The following is a 16,688-nucleotide window of genomic DNA, read 5'->3' as shown; positions in this document are numbered from 1 at the left end:
TAACATTTTATAGACATTTATTTGTGGTCTTTAATTAAAAAACGTGGTCCTACAGAAACTTTTATTTTGTTGAAAATCGCCTGTTAGTCTCTGGCTTCACCGCTGGAGCTGAAGGCGAGCTCCTCCGCGCTGGGGCAGAAATGGCGCAGAGGGGCAGATCGGCAACAGTACCCCCCTCTTATTCACTCCCAGCGGGGCAAAAAGGGAGGAAAAACCCGCCAAAGCCTTTAACACAGCAGAGCAGATTAAATCCACAGTATTTCAGATCAATTTACCTTCTATAATCTATACAATCATATAATTAAAAGGAAAAGTCCACTGACTCCTACACAAACTCTGTATAATTCAATATTTGTGATGATCCCATTCAGAGTGGGGGTTTCAGTGTAACATTGTGGCTTTATTCATATTGTATTAACTAACTAAACCCATTATAATGATGGTAAAATCTTCCAAAATATGAATCTGAAATAAGTTTGCACTGGGGACTATTTTGTGGCACACAACACCCAGCGCACCCCATGTATCCTTCCAGCATTTTAATTATGCATGCTTTTAAAAACAACACTCCAGATACAAAATCTCTACTAAAACTGTCTCAGACATCAGGCAGCTTATTCTCAAACTTTTTTTTATATTTGAGGCCTACTCTCATACACAGTGACTATTGTTTTATTATTAGGTTATGTGTTCAAAAAGGTTAAAGGGACAATCTGTGTTTCACACTGCTGCTGCTGCAGCTCAGCCAATCAGCTCTCCCTCCTCCCCCGCCCCTAAACCCATACATCACCCAGTGCCCCTTTTTTTTTTTAGCATTTATTAAATTTAAGCTGAAGGTGGAGTCATAAAGTTCCTATTTCACTACTTTCACTGCTTTCTATGCAAGATAATTTTCAGAGTGTTTCAGACACAGAAAATAAAACTCAAAGCTTTTACAGAGTATGTTACCCATTTTAGTCACTTCTCTGTTTCTGACTGTGCCACGCCTCTGACTTGGTCTCTGTAAATAATACACTTCTCTGTAATTAATTACATTTTAAGAAAATACATCTACTTTGAGATTTTCAAGAAAACAAATCATTTAAAAACATTAAGTAAATATTTTAACTTCTAACTCCTAAAATGTTCATACTTGATGTATGATTTATGATGAAAAGGTGAAGAAAAAGACGAGAACACAGGTGAGAATCAGCCTTTTCTCTTTTTTTACTGCACAAGTTGTACATGTTTTCAACTGAACTGATAAACACAACATTAGGCAGCGGTGGGATAACTCATCAATCAGAACCTAGAAAGAAAAAAACAGAGAAAAACATACATATAAATGCATTTAAGCACCTGTGAGGTGAGAGAATCTGGATTTCAGTCTGATTGAACAGTCATGGAAAACAAAAAAAAAAAATCTAAACAAAAAGCAGTGCAGAATTCCAGATGATATATATTGCGGGGTTTCAGTGACTTGAAGGGGAGGAAAAGATGAGTTCTTATGCCTGCATTGTTTTCCACCAATGTTTAAAAGTAGTTTTCTTATACAATATAAATCTCTGCATTGATACCAATTGAGTTCTGACATCTTTCCTGAAAGAACAATGGCTGAACATTATTATTTATTTTTTTTACAGTTAATTTGTAATATATATATATTTATATATTTGTATGTACATACAAAGTAATTTAACTTATTTTATTTTTTTCTCATACAAAAAGAGAAAAGCCGGACTTTATTCTCCTCATTAAAAAGAAGAAGGAAAAAAGGGTGATGAGTCTAAGCCCCGGCCCTCCCTACCTGACAATACTACCACCGCAGACGCCGCCGCTACCATCGCTGCCCTTTGGAACGCATGCAAATCAGAAAAAGTGTCCCAAAAACCCGTCCTGCTTAGTTCTAATCCCACGAACACAAGAGCCACTTCATAAAACAGACGCCATTAAAGAGCACATTCTCGAACATTAAAGGATGACTCCTGCACGTGTTTATTATTATCTATTCTCCATCTGCTGCATATCTAGCCTACGATCGATTATCGATTCTATTATCCATCGATTATATTAAACGACAACACCAGCATGCTTCTCCGTCCTCAGAAAACCTGAACAAAACCAAGCGATTGAAGAAAAAGGAAAAAAAAGACCCACAAACTTATAATAGAAGCCAAGAGGTAGATACTTCATCGTCTTCAGCAAACGTCAATTGGCTTCTACAATAAGTGCACTCCTTTACTAACTTTAAATGGGAAGTACTGGGAAATTATCCTCTGTGTGGAAAAAATCGTATGCAGCCAAATGGAGCAAATGGAGAACAGACTGGAAAACACTGGAAAACGTCTTCCTTTAAAGGAGAACTTTGATGTAAAATGTACTAACCTTTGTTGAATAGCTCTCCTCCGCTCTCCTGCAGCTTTCTGAGATCAAGAACTTTGCTCAAACAGGCTTTAAGAAAGGAGATAATGCAGATAAATCTCTTTTTACACTGTTATTCAGGCTTCAGTAGCTTCACAATTCATTGGTAGAAACCGGAGAGCCCTTATATTTAAAACAAGGCATTTGTAACTTAAAACTTCACAAGAAGTTTATTAAAAGACACTGTTTACATCCTAAAAATAGCGTAGGTAAATCTTTGAGTGCTGGCATCTTTAATTTAATTCACCGTAAGTCAACTAGTGAGCACGAGAATGAATAGGTAGGATAGCAATGATGATCAGATTGCAAAATTAATTGCTTGGAAATGCATGATTCCAGCTGTTGCTGAAAAAAAAAAATCTGGTTACTGTCGATATAAGAATGCAAAGAACCAACAACACATATTGTGACTTAAATTTAGGATGGAGGTGCTTGGAGATTTACCTACGCTACAGTATGTAAACAGTGCTTTTTAATAAACTTTTTGTGCAGTTTTAAAGTTATTAATGCCTCGTTTTAAATGTCAGAGCTCTCCGGATTCTACAAATAAAGTGTGCAGCTACTTTGAGCCTGAATAACGGTGTAAAAAGTGATTTATCTGCAGGGGCAAAATATGCCCCATATCACCTATTCTAAAAGCCTGTTTGAGCAAAGTGGACAAAATACTGGATCTCAGAAAGCTGCAGGAGAGCGGAGGAGAGCTATTCAACAAAGGTACAAAGTAGTTTTTGTCATGTTTTAACAAATACACCCAAAGTCCATTTCACACCAGAGTTCTCCTTTAATTTCTGCTTTTAAAGCTTTTAAACAACATAGTCTGAACAGTCCCGCAGTGCATTCTGACTTCTCAAAAACGTCCTGGAAGCTATTAAGCAAGTTTTTAAAGTGAAGAGAAGACCTTTAAAAGTTACGTAAACTTTTCCACTGCTGGCGAAAGCTAAATTGGATTCAGTCGAACTTTTGCAAACTCTTGCGCTTTACTCTGTGGACGAGGGCCGGGAAATAAAAAAACAGCCCTTCTACAAGCTGGTGGCTTTTATACAGACAGCGTTACAATCATCACTCTCTCTTTAAAGCACAGTCTCTCTTTCAGGGAGCCGAGGGGGTCGAGGAGCAAGGAAAAAGATATATTTATTTTATCTTTTTTTATTTTTATTTTTTTTGTTTTGTTTTAGGAAGAAAAACGCCACTCAGGCTTTTATTTTATTTTTTTTTAACAAGAGCTCCCTCCATTCAAGTGCAAAAGGACAGATCTGTCTCAAATCTTTACATTTAATCCCAAGCTCAAGTGCATGAGTGTAGGGGGAGGAGTTGGGCAAATGGGGGGTAAAAATAGAAAAAGAAAAAGAGGGAAAAAAAAAAGAAAATCAGTAAATTGAACAAGTTAAATCCGTTACGTATTGCATGCCCCGCCCCTTAAGTGCACGCTTTATTTGTAGAGCCTCAAAAAACTAGCAGATTCCCTGATTAAAGTGCACTCAGCAGCCCAGGAGAGGGGGAACAGGAGAAGCCCTGGCACTGCGGGACTGACTAAAGAGGAAGAAAAAAGAAAAAAAAAAAGAACGAAAGATAGAAAGAAAGAATGAAAAAAAAGAAATAGAAGTAGCGGAGGAAGAGAAAGCAGAGGAGTCTACAAAGGAGGAGTCTGAATTTGATCCTCCCCCTAAACAAGAAAGCTTGTGGATGTTTATTATTCCTTATTCCTTTCACCACCTTCCATCTATCCTTCTATCCATCCATTTATCCATCCGTCTGTTCATCCATCCATCCATCCGTTCGAGGTGGTTGGTTTCAGAAGAACAGAGGATCCTGGACAGAGAATCAGTGATGCTGGTTTGGAGAAAACAATGGACGCTCTGCATCTTGCCTTCCTTCACGATGAACAGATGATGTTCAGAAAGGTCCTGTCCAATCAAATCTTTCCAAAAACCATCTGACCAATCAGAGCTGTCCATTTTTTAAATCAGCTGTCCATCATGACCCATGAAATCAAGCTTCTTGGCTCTTTTCACCAGCCGGCGCCAGAGGCAGCTCGGGAAAATCCTGCACGATGCTGGTTTGGAGAAAACGAAGGACTCCGCGTCTGCTTTTATATCATCCAATGATGTCTAAGACAGTTCTAAGACAGTTCTAGGACAGTTCCTGTCCAATCAGAGCTATCCAGGGTCGATCTGACCAATCAGAGCTCTCTGTCTGGAGGAAACCTTCAAAAAAAAGCTTTTCAAAAAAAGAGCAGAGCATAGCGAAAAAACTTAGCGAAAAATCTCGCCCTGCATCCAAAGAAAGAAACAAACAAACAAACAAAATAAAAATAAAATAAAGACCACCCCATCTCAACCAACCGTCCCCGATCCGAGCCCACTCCAAGCTTTACTCTCGTTTTTTTTATGTATTCGTATTTTTTTTTTTTTAGCTACAGAAGTAAAACACTGTTCTTCTGATTGGACGCTTGCTGACCGTCGACAGCAAACAGAGCTGAGATCGATTTCTTTCTAAAATACCCTCCAGTGTGCAATACAGGAAGCGAGTGTGCGTGTGAGAATGAGGTGTGTGTGTGTGTGTGTGTGTGTGTGTGTTGTTATGCAATAAGGTAAGATCTGAGTGTTTGTATTTTTTTGTTTTGCACGTGTGTGTGAGTGTGTGTGTGTACCAGAAAGTAAATATCAAAAATATCAATTCCTCTGTCAAATTTACCTTTAAATCTGTGTGTATGAGTGTGTGTGTGTGTGTGTTATGAGCCCAAAGCTGTATCTAAGCACGTACTACAAAGTTCCCCTCTCCCTTCCTCACTCACTCAGTGTGTATGCATATAAAGCTCTGTGTGTGTATGTGTGTGTGTGTGTGTGTCACTGCTGGCCTTTTACTGTCAGTAAAAAGTGAGAACTGGTGTGTTCCTAAATATGTATGTGCTTAAATATACGGCAATGAGCTGGTGTGTGTGTGTGTGTGTGTGTGTGTGTGTGTGTCTATATGAGTGTGTGTGTTATTGTGTGTTTTTGTGTGTATGTGGGGCTCAGGAGGACATGCACTGCACATGGTCAGGTCCTCCATCTTCTTCATCAGAGGACTCCGGGGAGCTCCAGGACTCGTCCGTGTCCCCCTCGCCCCCCTCACCACGCCGGGTCTAAAACACACAAGCGACACACAATTATACACTAGTGATTGTATGGATTGTCGTATGACTATACCACAGTTAGTTCTGACCCTGCAATGTGATTGATTGGCTGAGAGGCGTTCTACGAGTGCCGCTATCAGCCGGTAATGCACCGTAACCGAAGCATTATGTGCATTACTCCGCCACATACAGATAACCTAGCAATAAAATTGTAATTTCACAGTCCAGTTACACCCAATAGCTATTGTTATGTAGATAGAATAAAGTAAAATAAGAATACAGTATAATAAGAATGAAATAGATAACATAAATGCACATAATATAAAAGGAGAGACACAAAAGTAGCAACATGGAACAAGTGCAAGTGCATAAGGCACTAGGGACTGCTTCAGATACCCCCAAATTTGGACGTGAGGAATGGAATCCCATTTGCGAACTTATTCTCCCATCCCTGAGAACACCTTCCCTCTGCAGATCACAGTATTCATTAATAACTTTAATCCTAAACAAAATGCATCTGCTTATTCGTGCACAATCCACAAGTAAGCGCTAACAAAAGTGTGGATTCATCTGAACTATAGGAATTATGTTCGTGTTAAGGTCCTTTCACGTTTTGGATTTTTCCATAATAAATGTGAAAGACGCCATTTATATACGTGCATTCAGTCTTTTAAAATCTGAGATGCATATTTTTAATCCATTTAGATCGGGCTTATCGGGCTGCGGAGACATTCTGCCATTTTTTCTTCCTAAGAGACAGATTTAAGGGTTTTCCTCCTATAATACTGCATAGACTGTACAGGTATACATTTCTTTTTTTTCTGAAATGAGACATTTTGTACATAACTGTCTTTTAAAATGGCTCGGGGTTCCGGTATGAAGCGAGAGGGGTGAGATGTGCGTGGAAGGAGCTTCACAAACTTTTGATAATTTCTGAATAAAAGGGGATAATTTAATTTATCGCTTCAAAACAGACTTTCCCAGTGCCTAAACTGGATATTTGTTGAGGAATTTTATGCCGAAACCAAAGCGCCACGCTCTCAAATCAGGTGAAACAGAGGATGCTAGCACTGCCGAGGCTGGCACTGAGCTAATTCAGACACTGCTAAAAGAAATGCTAACTAAAAAAAATGATTACAATAAATAGTTCATTAAACAAACAAAAAAACCTTTATACACATAAAAAAACATATATGATGCCAAGATGAGTTTGGTGTGTATGTGGTGAACCTAGTCTCACTCACTCTGAGAGGTCTGCGGTTCCTCATGTGTCTCATCAGGAACCAGAGGAGCTGTGTGTCGTACTGATCACCGTGGCGGACGCTGTCTTCATCTCGCTCCCGCTTATTCTTCTTCATCACCTGAGCAGAGATAGTAATAAAAGAAATATTTTTAGGGTCTACGTGAAAATTCATTCAGCACTAAATCAAAGATTACTGGTGTGCACGTGTACTGAATTTTTTGGGCTATAAGGTGCACTTAAAATTCTTTAATTTTCCCAAAAATCGACAGTGCTCCTTATGTATAAATTACCAGTCAGGTATTAAGAAGCAGTGAAGCCACGCTGCTGAAGTACAGCATTATAGGGGTGAGTTTTCAGTGAAGTTTCTCCAGCACTAAGGCTGGAGCAGTGTTAGCATTAGTTCCTAATCGCATCACTAGCTCTTTTGCTGTTCCAGCCGTTTTCCAATTAGAAGGGAAACATGGCGACACCCTTGTTCCTTACTATTGACGCTTAAAATGCACATTATAATATGGTGTGCCTTATGCATAAAAATAGAACAGAAAATAAAAGTTCCTTAATAGTGCGCCTTATAATCCATAAAATACAGTAGGGGTGTACCTCTTTAAGGCCCTTCAGACTGGTGGGGTCCTCAGCAGTGGGGGCCCACAGCTTCACATCATGATCCAGACCGCTGGTAGCTAAACCTGGCAGGTGAGGATGAGGTTCCAGACAGTTCACCTGCAGCCAATAGATGCAGAAACATGCAAAAAGCGACTGAAGGAGGCGACACAGCATATAAAGAATGATATATATATATATATATATCACTCCACTAGACAGTATTATCTCAGGAAGAATGTTCTTGGGATCTCACCACTCCTCCTCTGTCTCCCTCCATAAACTGAACCACTCTGGCTGAGTGTTTGTCCCACAGGTAGATGTGTCCACAGTCGCTGCCACTGACCACAAACTCACTGCAGGGTCCATAGAAGTTCACGCCCTTCACTAAAAGACGAAGACACGATATTTTAACACAATATCAGAATTTTTTGTTAAATACATTAAATATGTTGTTTTGACAACCATTTAAATGAGTGATTTTAGCTACCTGAATTGCTTGTCTATTTAAGTAACCTGCATGTGAACTAGGGCTGGGTGAAATATAATATTTTAAGGAATATTAAGAAATATTAAAGCTATAGAAGAGAAGCTGCTTAGTTAACTAATTAACTAGTTAACGGAGTAACTAATTACTGAGAACTGATTCATTTCCACAGTGTTTACGTTAAGCGCCGTAACTTTATTAGTCTTTGCGATGCAGGAAACTCACAGACCAATCACGTGCATGTACATATCACCAAAGATATTTCTCAGCCAATCAGATACGGGCAGATTTAAGAAGACGCACTATACGAAGGGAGCTCATTCAGACAGTGAGTCTACTCTTTTGTGGAGATGCGGATTTTATTTTCCAGCAGGACTTGGCACACTGCCCACACTGCCAAAATACCAAATATTCTATTTTGGGTTTTCATTTGCTGTAAGCCATAATCATCAACAATAAAATAAAAAACGCTTAAAATAGATCACTCTGTGTGTAATACATCTATATAATATACAGTTTCACATTCTGAACTGAATTTCTGGAATAAATTAACTTTGCAATTGCATTAATTTTTTTTAGATGTACTAGTGTATATAATATATGTTGTAATTCAGCAAAAAATATTGCAATATATTTTTTTATCCATATCACCCAGCCCTAATGTGAATCACGGGTCAGTGTTTTATTTTTAATGCAGTACCTGTGGCGTTGTTGCGATGCCCCTTATATCTTCTGCGATAATCAGCTCCATCACTGTGGCTGGAGTCAAACAGGTAAATGTCCTCATCGTTGTAACTGGCCAGCAGCTCTGAAATATTTAAAAAAATATAAACAGGGTTCATACACCTTTTACAAAGTAAATTTAAGTTTTTGTTTTTCCAGCACCTTTCAGCTGTGATAAATGAATGATAATGATGATATCTCAAAACTGTGATTTAGCCATAATCATTATATCGCAAAACTATTCTCCACACTTCACAGCGACTAGAAAAAAATACTTCTAATAAATAGCAGGAATTATGGATTTATTGGTGGCAGTTTCACACAATTTAAATACCAATGTTCTTCACCTTGATTGAGCTGATTGAGTTACTGTAGTTTGTCAATTATACATACATATACTCAAAATTATTGATTTGCTTTTTGTCACACTGCAGGAGATGGTATTATGTTTACGCAAATACAACCAGAAGAAATTAAACCCTTTTTTATTTTACTCTCTGCAATTTGTTCTTAAAGCGAACTTATTTATAGTCAGATAGTTATTTATTGTAAAATGTAGTTAGAATTTCAAGTACTTTCTCCAAAATTCCAGCACTTTCCAGGCCTGGAAAAAAGCATGTTAAAATGTAAGCATTTTCAGGATTTCAAGCACCCGTACGCCTCTCTAAAAAACACTTTTCTGCATTTTTCTTGTTTTGTTTTTCCTTTTCTATTATTTATATCTCCCTCCAAACTAAGAAATCAATCAATCAGAGTATGAGATGAGTATGAGATTTACATGCACACTTCAATAATCAGAAAACTGCATGTAAATGTTCATCAAGCACAATTATCTCATAAAAGTCAATAAGAGTCCACAGAAGAAAGCGTGGGTCACCTGAGCCGTCGTGGCTGTAGACTAAGCAGGTGATGTTAGTCTTGGACTCGCTGGACACCAGGTGTGATGGACAGAATTTCTTCAGAACGCCGTTATTGTCGTTTTCATTGATCTTTCTCTGGTCGTAGATCCTGACAAACACATACAGAGAACAATCAGAAAAGAGTTTACCTATAAAGCCCGTCTGCAGTTTGCTAGGGATCATGTGGACGAGCCAGAAAAAAGGCTATTGGGAAAATGTTTTGTGGATGGATGAGACCAAAATTGAAAAGCATCATGTTTGGAAAAAGGAAAATCGCTGCATTCCAGCATAAGAAGCTTATCAAATCTGTGAAACGTGGTGGTGGGAGTATCATGGTTTTGGCCTGTCAGGGCTAGGACGGCTTTCCATCATTGATGAAACAATAAATTCTGAATAATATCCGAGAATTTTACAGAAAAACGTCAAAATATCTGTTCATAAACTGAAGCTCTAGATACTGACAAACACACAGAGAGAACCATAACAGAGACACTCAACACATGTGAAGATCTTTGGAGGTCTTTCTTACCTAATGTACTGATCTCTTCCACCAACAGCAAAGTGATGCGTGTTCGCTGGATTCACAAAGATTGTGTACAAGCCCACCTTCTTATCACCCTCCTTCACAACCACCAGTTTACTGAAATTTCAGAAAGACGGGAATAAGAGAGAGGATTAATCAGTGTACACTGATATGTGTTATCTTATGACTGAGGCTGAACAACTGCCAGTGTGCTCATGACAAGGCGACGTGAATTATCATCAGTTCCATGCACGCACATGTAAACAGCATGGAGCAGCAGAGACAGCGTTTGTTCATTACTTTGGCATGCAGTTAGCACCATGCTAGTTTGCAAATAAAGCATATTTCTATTTCTAATTCTTAAATTACACAAATATTTAGATTCTTACTTGGCTGCCCGGTCAAGGCGCAGGTCAATGCCGAACACGACAGCGTCCTCGCCAGCGGAGAGGAAAGAGCAGGGAGACTCCGGCTCCAGTGCCAGCTAAAACACACACACATAACATATAACATATAACAAAATATATTTAAAGAAATATCTTAAATGTTTCTGGTCTGCAAAAAATAAATAAATAAATACATAGAACCCACTCAGTTTACTCAGTCACTTTGTGAATAAAATTAATTTCCAATAACTGATCATTTTCTAGGTACTTATTTACGAAAGAAAGAAAGAAAAAGAAAGAAATAAAGAAATGAAGAAAGAAAAAAAGAGAACGAAAGAAAGAAAGAAAATTAGAAAGAAAAAAAGAAAAAAAAAGAAAGAAAGAAAAAGAAAGAAAGAGAAAAAGAAAAAAAAAAATTTACAATATATACAGAGGGCGTCTGAGAAAGACTAATCTTATTGTTAAGGAACAGAATTTACTTTTCCTTCAGCAGGATGTAAGTCTGTACCTTGTGGGCGGCGCCCTTGTGCTGGGCGACTCGTTTGGTGTTTTTGCAGCGCTGCGTGGCCGAGAGCTCGGCTATCCGGATCTGTCCGTCCCGCGCACACATGGCCAAGGTGGAGTCTCCACTGTGGGGAAGAAACTTGGCCTGAAAATAGAGGAGAGATGAATAATTTTATATATAGAAAAACGTAAGGAGAAGATAATCATACAATTATAAAGTTACTGGATTTTGGAAAGCTGCAGGAGGACGGAGTTAGTACTCTTTATGAGTATGCAGCCAGACATACAACTTAAAAGTAGCAGAAGCATCTTCTATACAAATACCTGAATTTCCCTCTTCTGCTGAGAGCTGCTCTCACTGCTCTGACACCACACTCGCTGCCATCACTACTGGGTTGCCAGATCCCTCTTAAAAAGTCCACACTAAACAGTTTTTTTCCCCACGAGACAGGTTTAAGCTTGTCACATTTTAATCTCGCGAGATCCCATCACACCACTATTATATATATTATGTTATGTCTTCGCAAGCCTATCCTACTTAAAATGACAATAAATATTTGATCACAAAAAAAAAAAAAAAACAACCCTCACCTGAAACACATTGCTCTTGTGTCCGCTGTCGAACTCCAGCTCCGCCCGTCGGCGCGCCCAGTCCCAGATCACCACCCGCAGGTCGTCGCTGCCCGAGGCCAGCCGCGTGCCGGACGGGTTGAAGTGGAGAGTGTTGACGCAGCCAGAGTGACGCTCTAAACGTCCCTGGAGCTCCAGCCGCTGCACCAAACCCCGCGCGCCACACACCCGCCGCACGAACTGAGCCGAGTCTCGACCGATCTCCCTCGCCCGCAGAGACGGTATCGCCCTCCACCGGGGCCCGCCCAGCTCACGAAGCTCCGCCCCCAGCCACGCCTCCACCGCCTGCAGACGGGAGACAAGAACGTCACGTTACCACGATCCAATCAGATCAGAGCAGAGCAGAAGGTCCCGGTATTCTGGTCCTGAAGGTCATCAGCCTCAGCCTGTACCGGTCTGTACATGATCTGATGTGAATTCAATGTGAATGCAACAGAACAAACCTCTAAACAACATACTTTAAAAAATAATAATAAAATAAATGAATGAATCAATCAATGAAAGGTCATAGGTCATGCAACACATTTACTAGTGCATATTTTACATTTATTGATTTATCATATATGGACATGAAGTTTATATAAGTGATGCATATCATAATAGTGGTGTGAAATTGTCTTATATATGTCCTAAAATAACAATAATTATTGCTTAGAACAATAATAGAATATATCATATCAGAAAAGGACTATTAGGCCTAATGACTGTACAAAATAAAAATAACTAACAGTTTAAAATTAATGATGTGAAGATTTGTCTGAAAGCATCACTACAATGATTCAATGCAGCAATAAATCAAATTCACTTAAAAAAATAAATAAATAAATAAATAAATGATAAAATACACTGCATTCATATACATTGCAGGTGCAACACTAAATGAAGGCAACATCATGACTTTCATATGAAAATTTTATTATGATATACAACATTAATATTTAACTGTTTAACTACATAAAGAGCAGAAATGGTTTAATGAAAATAAAATCACTGAACTTAGACATGTCACATGTTTTTGTGCGATACAATATAATATGTTAACCATATATACTTAAAATGTAAAATATATGTCATATAACTTTGTGATATTTTAAGTCACCTATAATTAATTATCATAAGCTAAACCTTTGTCCAAACTGATGTTCGCTTTTAATGATTACCTGACAATACTGACTGAGCATCTTTTTAAAACTGTGTGTAATTAAACTCCCACCTGCTCATCCTCCTCCTCGTCCTCTAGATCCTCCTCTTTTTCGTTTTCGTCATCGTCATCGTCATCGTCCGAGCCGGAGGAGTGTCCAGAGGTCCCTCCGCCGCTGGGGTGGTTCCTCTTCCTGCCCGCTCTCCTGCTGCCCTCATCTTTCGCTCTCTCTCTCCGTCCGCTGCCCTCGCTCTCTCGCTCGCCCTCCTCCGTCAGGGAATAAAGACCGCTGCCGTCCATACTGTCTGTGTCCTCCTCTTCCTCTGCAGTGGGATGCTCCTGTTCTCTCTCAGCGTCTGGCATTGGTCTGTCCTCGGGCGAGTCGGAGGCCTCAGGAGCTGGGCTTAAATCTGCGTAAAATAAACCCAAACAAAATATAAACTCTTCAGTTTCTAACTGTTTCATGATTTATGGTTTTATAATTTATACTATCTGGGGGAAAAGAAACGAGTGTGTACCTGATTCGGGACATGAATTCTCTTCTTTGGCTGAGGAAGCATCTCCTTTAGCTTCTTGACCATCTCCTGGCTCTGGATCATCTGAACCACCTAGGGAGAATGATCTCATACTATTCCACTGACTTTTATACTATTCTGCTAAATCAGCAGCAACATCATTAATCATTTAATGTATATAAGCAACAAACACCTGAAAACCCCTCTTTCCCCACAAACTGTCGCTATTCTTACCCAAATTCCTAATACAGAATATTTGGTGTAGCTTCCCTTTACACCCAAACCCCCACCCCCACCCACCCAAGTGTTAACAGTACATAAACAGAACTGTGCTAGTGCATCTCAAACAATTAGAATATCATTAAAAAGTTACTTTATTTCAGTGATTTAGATCAAAATGTGAAGCTCATTTATTATATAGACGTATTAAACACAGAGTGATCTATTTTAAGTGTTTATTTATTTTATTGTAGATGATTATGGCTTACAGCCAATGAAACCCCAACAATCAGTATCTCAGAAAATTAGAATATAACATAAGACCAATTGTTACTTGTGGCATTGCGGGCTGTGTGCCAAGTCCTGCTGCAGAGGGAAGCATGAAGTGCTGTAAGATTTTGTGGAAAAACACTGCACTGACTTGGGTGGATTGTGTGGATTTCATTTTCCAGCAGGATTTGGCACACTGCCCACACTTCAAAAGTACCAACTGGTCTTATAAAATATTAACATTTTCTGAGACACTTCTTTTTTTGTTTTTTCATCAGAAATAAACACTGAAAATAGATCACTCTGTGTGTAATGCATCTATATAATATGTGAGTTTCACATTTTGAACTGAATTCCTGAAATAAAGCAGCTTTTCAATGACTGGGCTGCATTTATTTCTCCTCACCATTTGAAGCACCTGATTTACCAATAGCGTCAGCCATGCTGGCTCACTGTTGAGTTTCACCTCCTGAAGAAAGAGAGCCTGGAGAAGACAGATAGAAAAACAGAGCAGGAATTAAAGGAATTTAAGGGCCGTATTTACAACTGAAATGAAAGCAATTGAGCAACTACTATCACTTTCCTGTCTACACAAGACTGCTGCATATCTGTTTCACGACGCTGCCATGCCAAACCTGCCCCCAAAACTCAAAACACAGCTAATAGACTAGAATTAACCCATTTAAAGACGATAAATTACACATATAATCCTTCTAAAAAAAAACTGTCGGAGTCTTCAACCAGCATGAGCACGGTTCATATTCTCATGACCTGCAACCAGAGACGGATTTAGAGAAGGAGAAACAGAATTAATCTCATAATAATCTCTGAATAAACACACTCAAATACTTCAAACCTGCGGTTTAAAGAAGCTCTTAACGCTGATGGTGTGACGCAGTGTGTGTAAAGGTGTGTGTGGTGTGTGGAGTGCGTTTTAAAGTGTGTGTTTTTAGCAGTGAAAGTCAAAAGAGTGTCTGCGCACTAAGGCAGAGACGGACGGGGTGTTGCGTCAAAATGTGCTACCTTGTCGAAACGTGCTACCACACCGTGGCTACAGTTAAAGCTGCTGAAATATGCACAATATTAGCTAAAATTAAAACATGCTCAAAAGCTCAAGAGCATGTGGAGCATATTTAGCTAGATATAATAATATAGCTTAAAAATAATAAGAAATATATATTTTTTATTTTAATTGCAACTTGACCGCTTTATCATGCACATAAAAACAACATTGAGTTTATATTGTAGTTATATTGTAGCAAAGAAAAGAAAATAGGCAAAAAGGATAATAATAATAGATGGAAAAAACATATAAACACGATATAAACGTAAGGAAATGTGAAAAATGTGTATCAGCGCATGCGCAGTGCATGTAACAAGCACATATCGATGGGTACAACCATTCGACAGAACACCGGCTAACGTTAACTAATCTCTATACTCTGTATATATAAACACAGTGATATAAATAATGTTTTTAAAGGAGATACAGCGTTTAAAAACACATAACAGGGCTGTGTACAGGAGTATAAACGTGTTCTGATGGTTAAATTCGCGGTATTTAATCAGTAAAGTGGTGTTTATAATGTTTATAGCGCTAAACTCTGGATGTAAACAGTTAGCATCGTTAGCATTGTTAGCTAGCAGGCCGCTAACCTCCGCTGCGCTCGGCTCCTCTCCGCTGCTGCTGCTGCTGCTACTGATCCCAGGCGGCCCGGACCCAAGTGCTCCGGCTCGGATTAACCCCACATTTAGCTTCCAGAACCGGGCCACGCCACGCAGAACCGAACCGAACCGGACCGAAGCCAAGCGTCAAGCTCCTCACAGCTGACCGACCTGCAGGTACCGAGCAGCGGCTGCTCCCTCCCTCAGTGCCGCTCTCCGGAAACAGTTAAACACACACCGACCCCGAACTACAACAACAGCTTCTTATAACCACACTTATTATAATACTACTAATAATATAAATACTTAAATAAAGATTATACATAAATACCAATACCAACCACTCAAAACCCCCCTCAACAATCACAACAATAACAAACGTGACCACAGACACTCACATAAACATCAACACCCTAGCTCCACCTCCAGTACCCAGAGTACCACCTCCAACACCACCACTATAACACCAATAACACCACCAATACCACTAACACTATTAACAATACTTACAATATTACCATCACCACCACCAAACCCCAATACCTTCAGTACCACCAACACCAAAAACACCAACTCCAGTAACTAGAGTACCACCTCCAACACTATCAACACCAAACTCCAATACGTTCAGTACCACCACCTCCAACACCAACTCCAGTAACCAGAGTATCACCTCCAACACCAATAAGACCAAACTCCAATACCTTCAGTACCACCACCTCCAACACCAATAACACAACACCAACTCCTGTAACTAGAGTACAACCTCCAACACCAAACTGCAATACCTTCAGTACCACTTCCAACAACACCACCACCTGAAATACCTCCAAGAACCACCACCTCCAACACCTCCAGTACCACCTCCAGTACCAACACAAACACCAGCTCCAGTACCTTCAGTACCACCACCTTCAACAACCACTCCAACACCAACTCCAGTAACTAGTGTACTGACACCAGACCTCAAGTTCCACCTCCAGTACCACCACATGCAATACCTCCAGTACCACCTTCAAAACACCATTCCCACCTTCAACACCACCATCCGTAATACCTCCAACACCAGCAAAACTTTCCCCACATCCAACACTACCTCTAGTACCTCCCACACCTTCAACACCTCCGGTACCACCTCTTGTACCAGCAATATTAACACCAATGTTAACACTAACTCCACCACTATTAATAACACCAACAGCACCACCTCCAGTACCACCTCCAACACCTCCAGTACCACCAAAAATATTAAGTCTAACTCCACAACCAACAACAACTCTACACAGTAAGTTCCCCGGTGTTAAATCAACATTGTTATTGTTAAATTAACACTAAGAGTGTATAAATTTAACAGTGTTGATTTAACTG

The 16,688-nt window shown here is 39.5% G+C and overlaps 1 protein-coding gene across 2 annotated transcripts; it reads right to left on the bottom strand.

Annotated features, from left to right (window-relative positions):
- Positions 1-1,182: 1,182 nt before the first annotated feature.
- On the bottom strand, positions 1,183-15,879 carry dcaf8 (DDB1 and CUL4 associated factor 8). Of its 2 annotated transcripts, none has more exons than XM_007229174.4 (14): positions 15,312-15,879; positions 14,062-14,139; positions 13,170-13,259; positions 12,724-13,061; positions 11,472-11,795; positions 10,885-11,025; positions 10,380-10,474; positions 9,997-10,107; positions 9,446-9,576; positions 8,546-8,653; positions 7,615-7,745; positions 7,359-7,478; positions 6,760-6,876; positions 1,183-5,524 (listed from the first exon to the last, which is right to left on the bottom strand). In XM_007229174.4, the coding sequence occupies exons 2-14, from the start codon at positions 14,096-14,098 to the stop codon at positions 5,414-5,416; spliced, it is 1,854 nt and encodes a 617-aa protein (XP_007229236.2). In that variant the 5' UTR covers positions 14,099-14,139; positions 15,312-15,879; the 3' UTR covers positions 1,183-5,413. The 2 variants fall into 2 exon arrangements, with proteins under 2 accessions (XP_007229236.2, XP_022533485.1); XM_022677764.2 differs by lacking the exon at positions 15,312-15,879 and adding an exon at positions 14,512-14,635.
- Positions 15,880-16,688: the final 809 nt, after the last annotated feature.

This window comes from Astyanax mexicanus, chromosome 8, assembly GCF_023375975.1.
Source record: "Astyanax mexicanus isolate ESR-SI-001 chromosome 8, AstMex3_surface, whole genome shotgun sequence".
NCBI lineage: Eukaryota > Metazoa > Chordata > Actinopteri > Characiformes > Acestrorhamphidae > Astyanax > Astyanax mexicanus.
Note: the sequence above shows the minus strand (reverse complement) of the source record. Positions and strands in the feature narration are given on the sequence as shown.

Coding starts and splice junctions, on each gene's coding strand:
- dcaf8 (XM_007229174.4), bottom strand. CDS start 14,098: ATGGCTGACGCTATTGGTAAATCAGGTGCTTCAAATG. Junction 10,475..10,884: donor ACAAGGGCGCCGCCCACAAG/GTACAGACTTAC, acceptor TGTGTGTTTTAG/CTGGCACTGGAGCCGGAGTC. Junction 9,577..9,996: donor GGAAGAGATCAGTACATTAG/GTAAGAAAGACC, acceptor TGTGTTTGTCAG/GATCTACGACCAGAGAAAGA.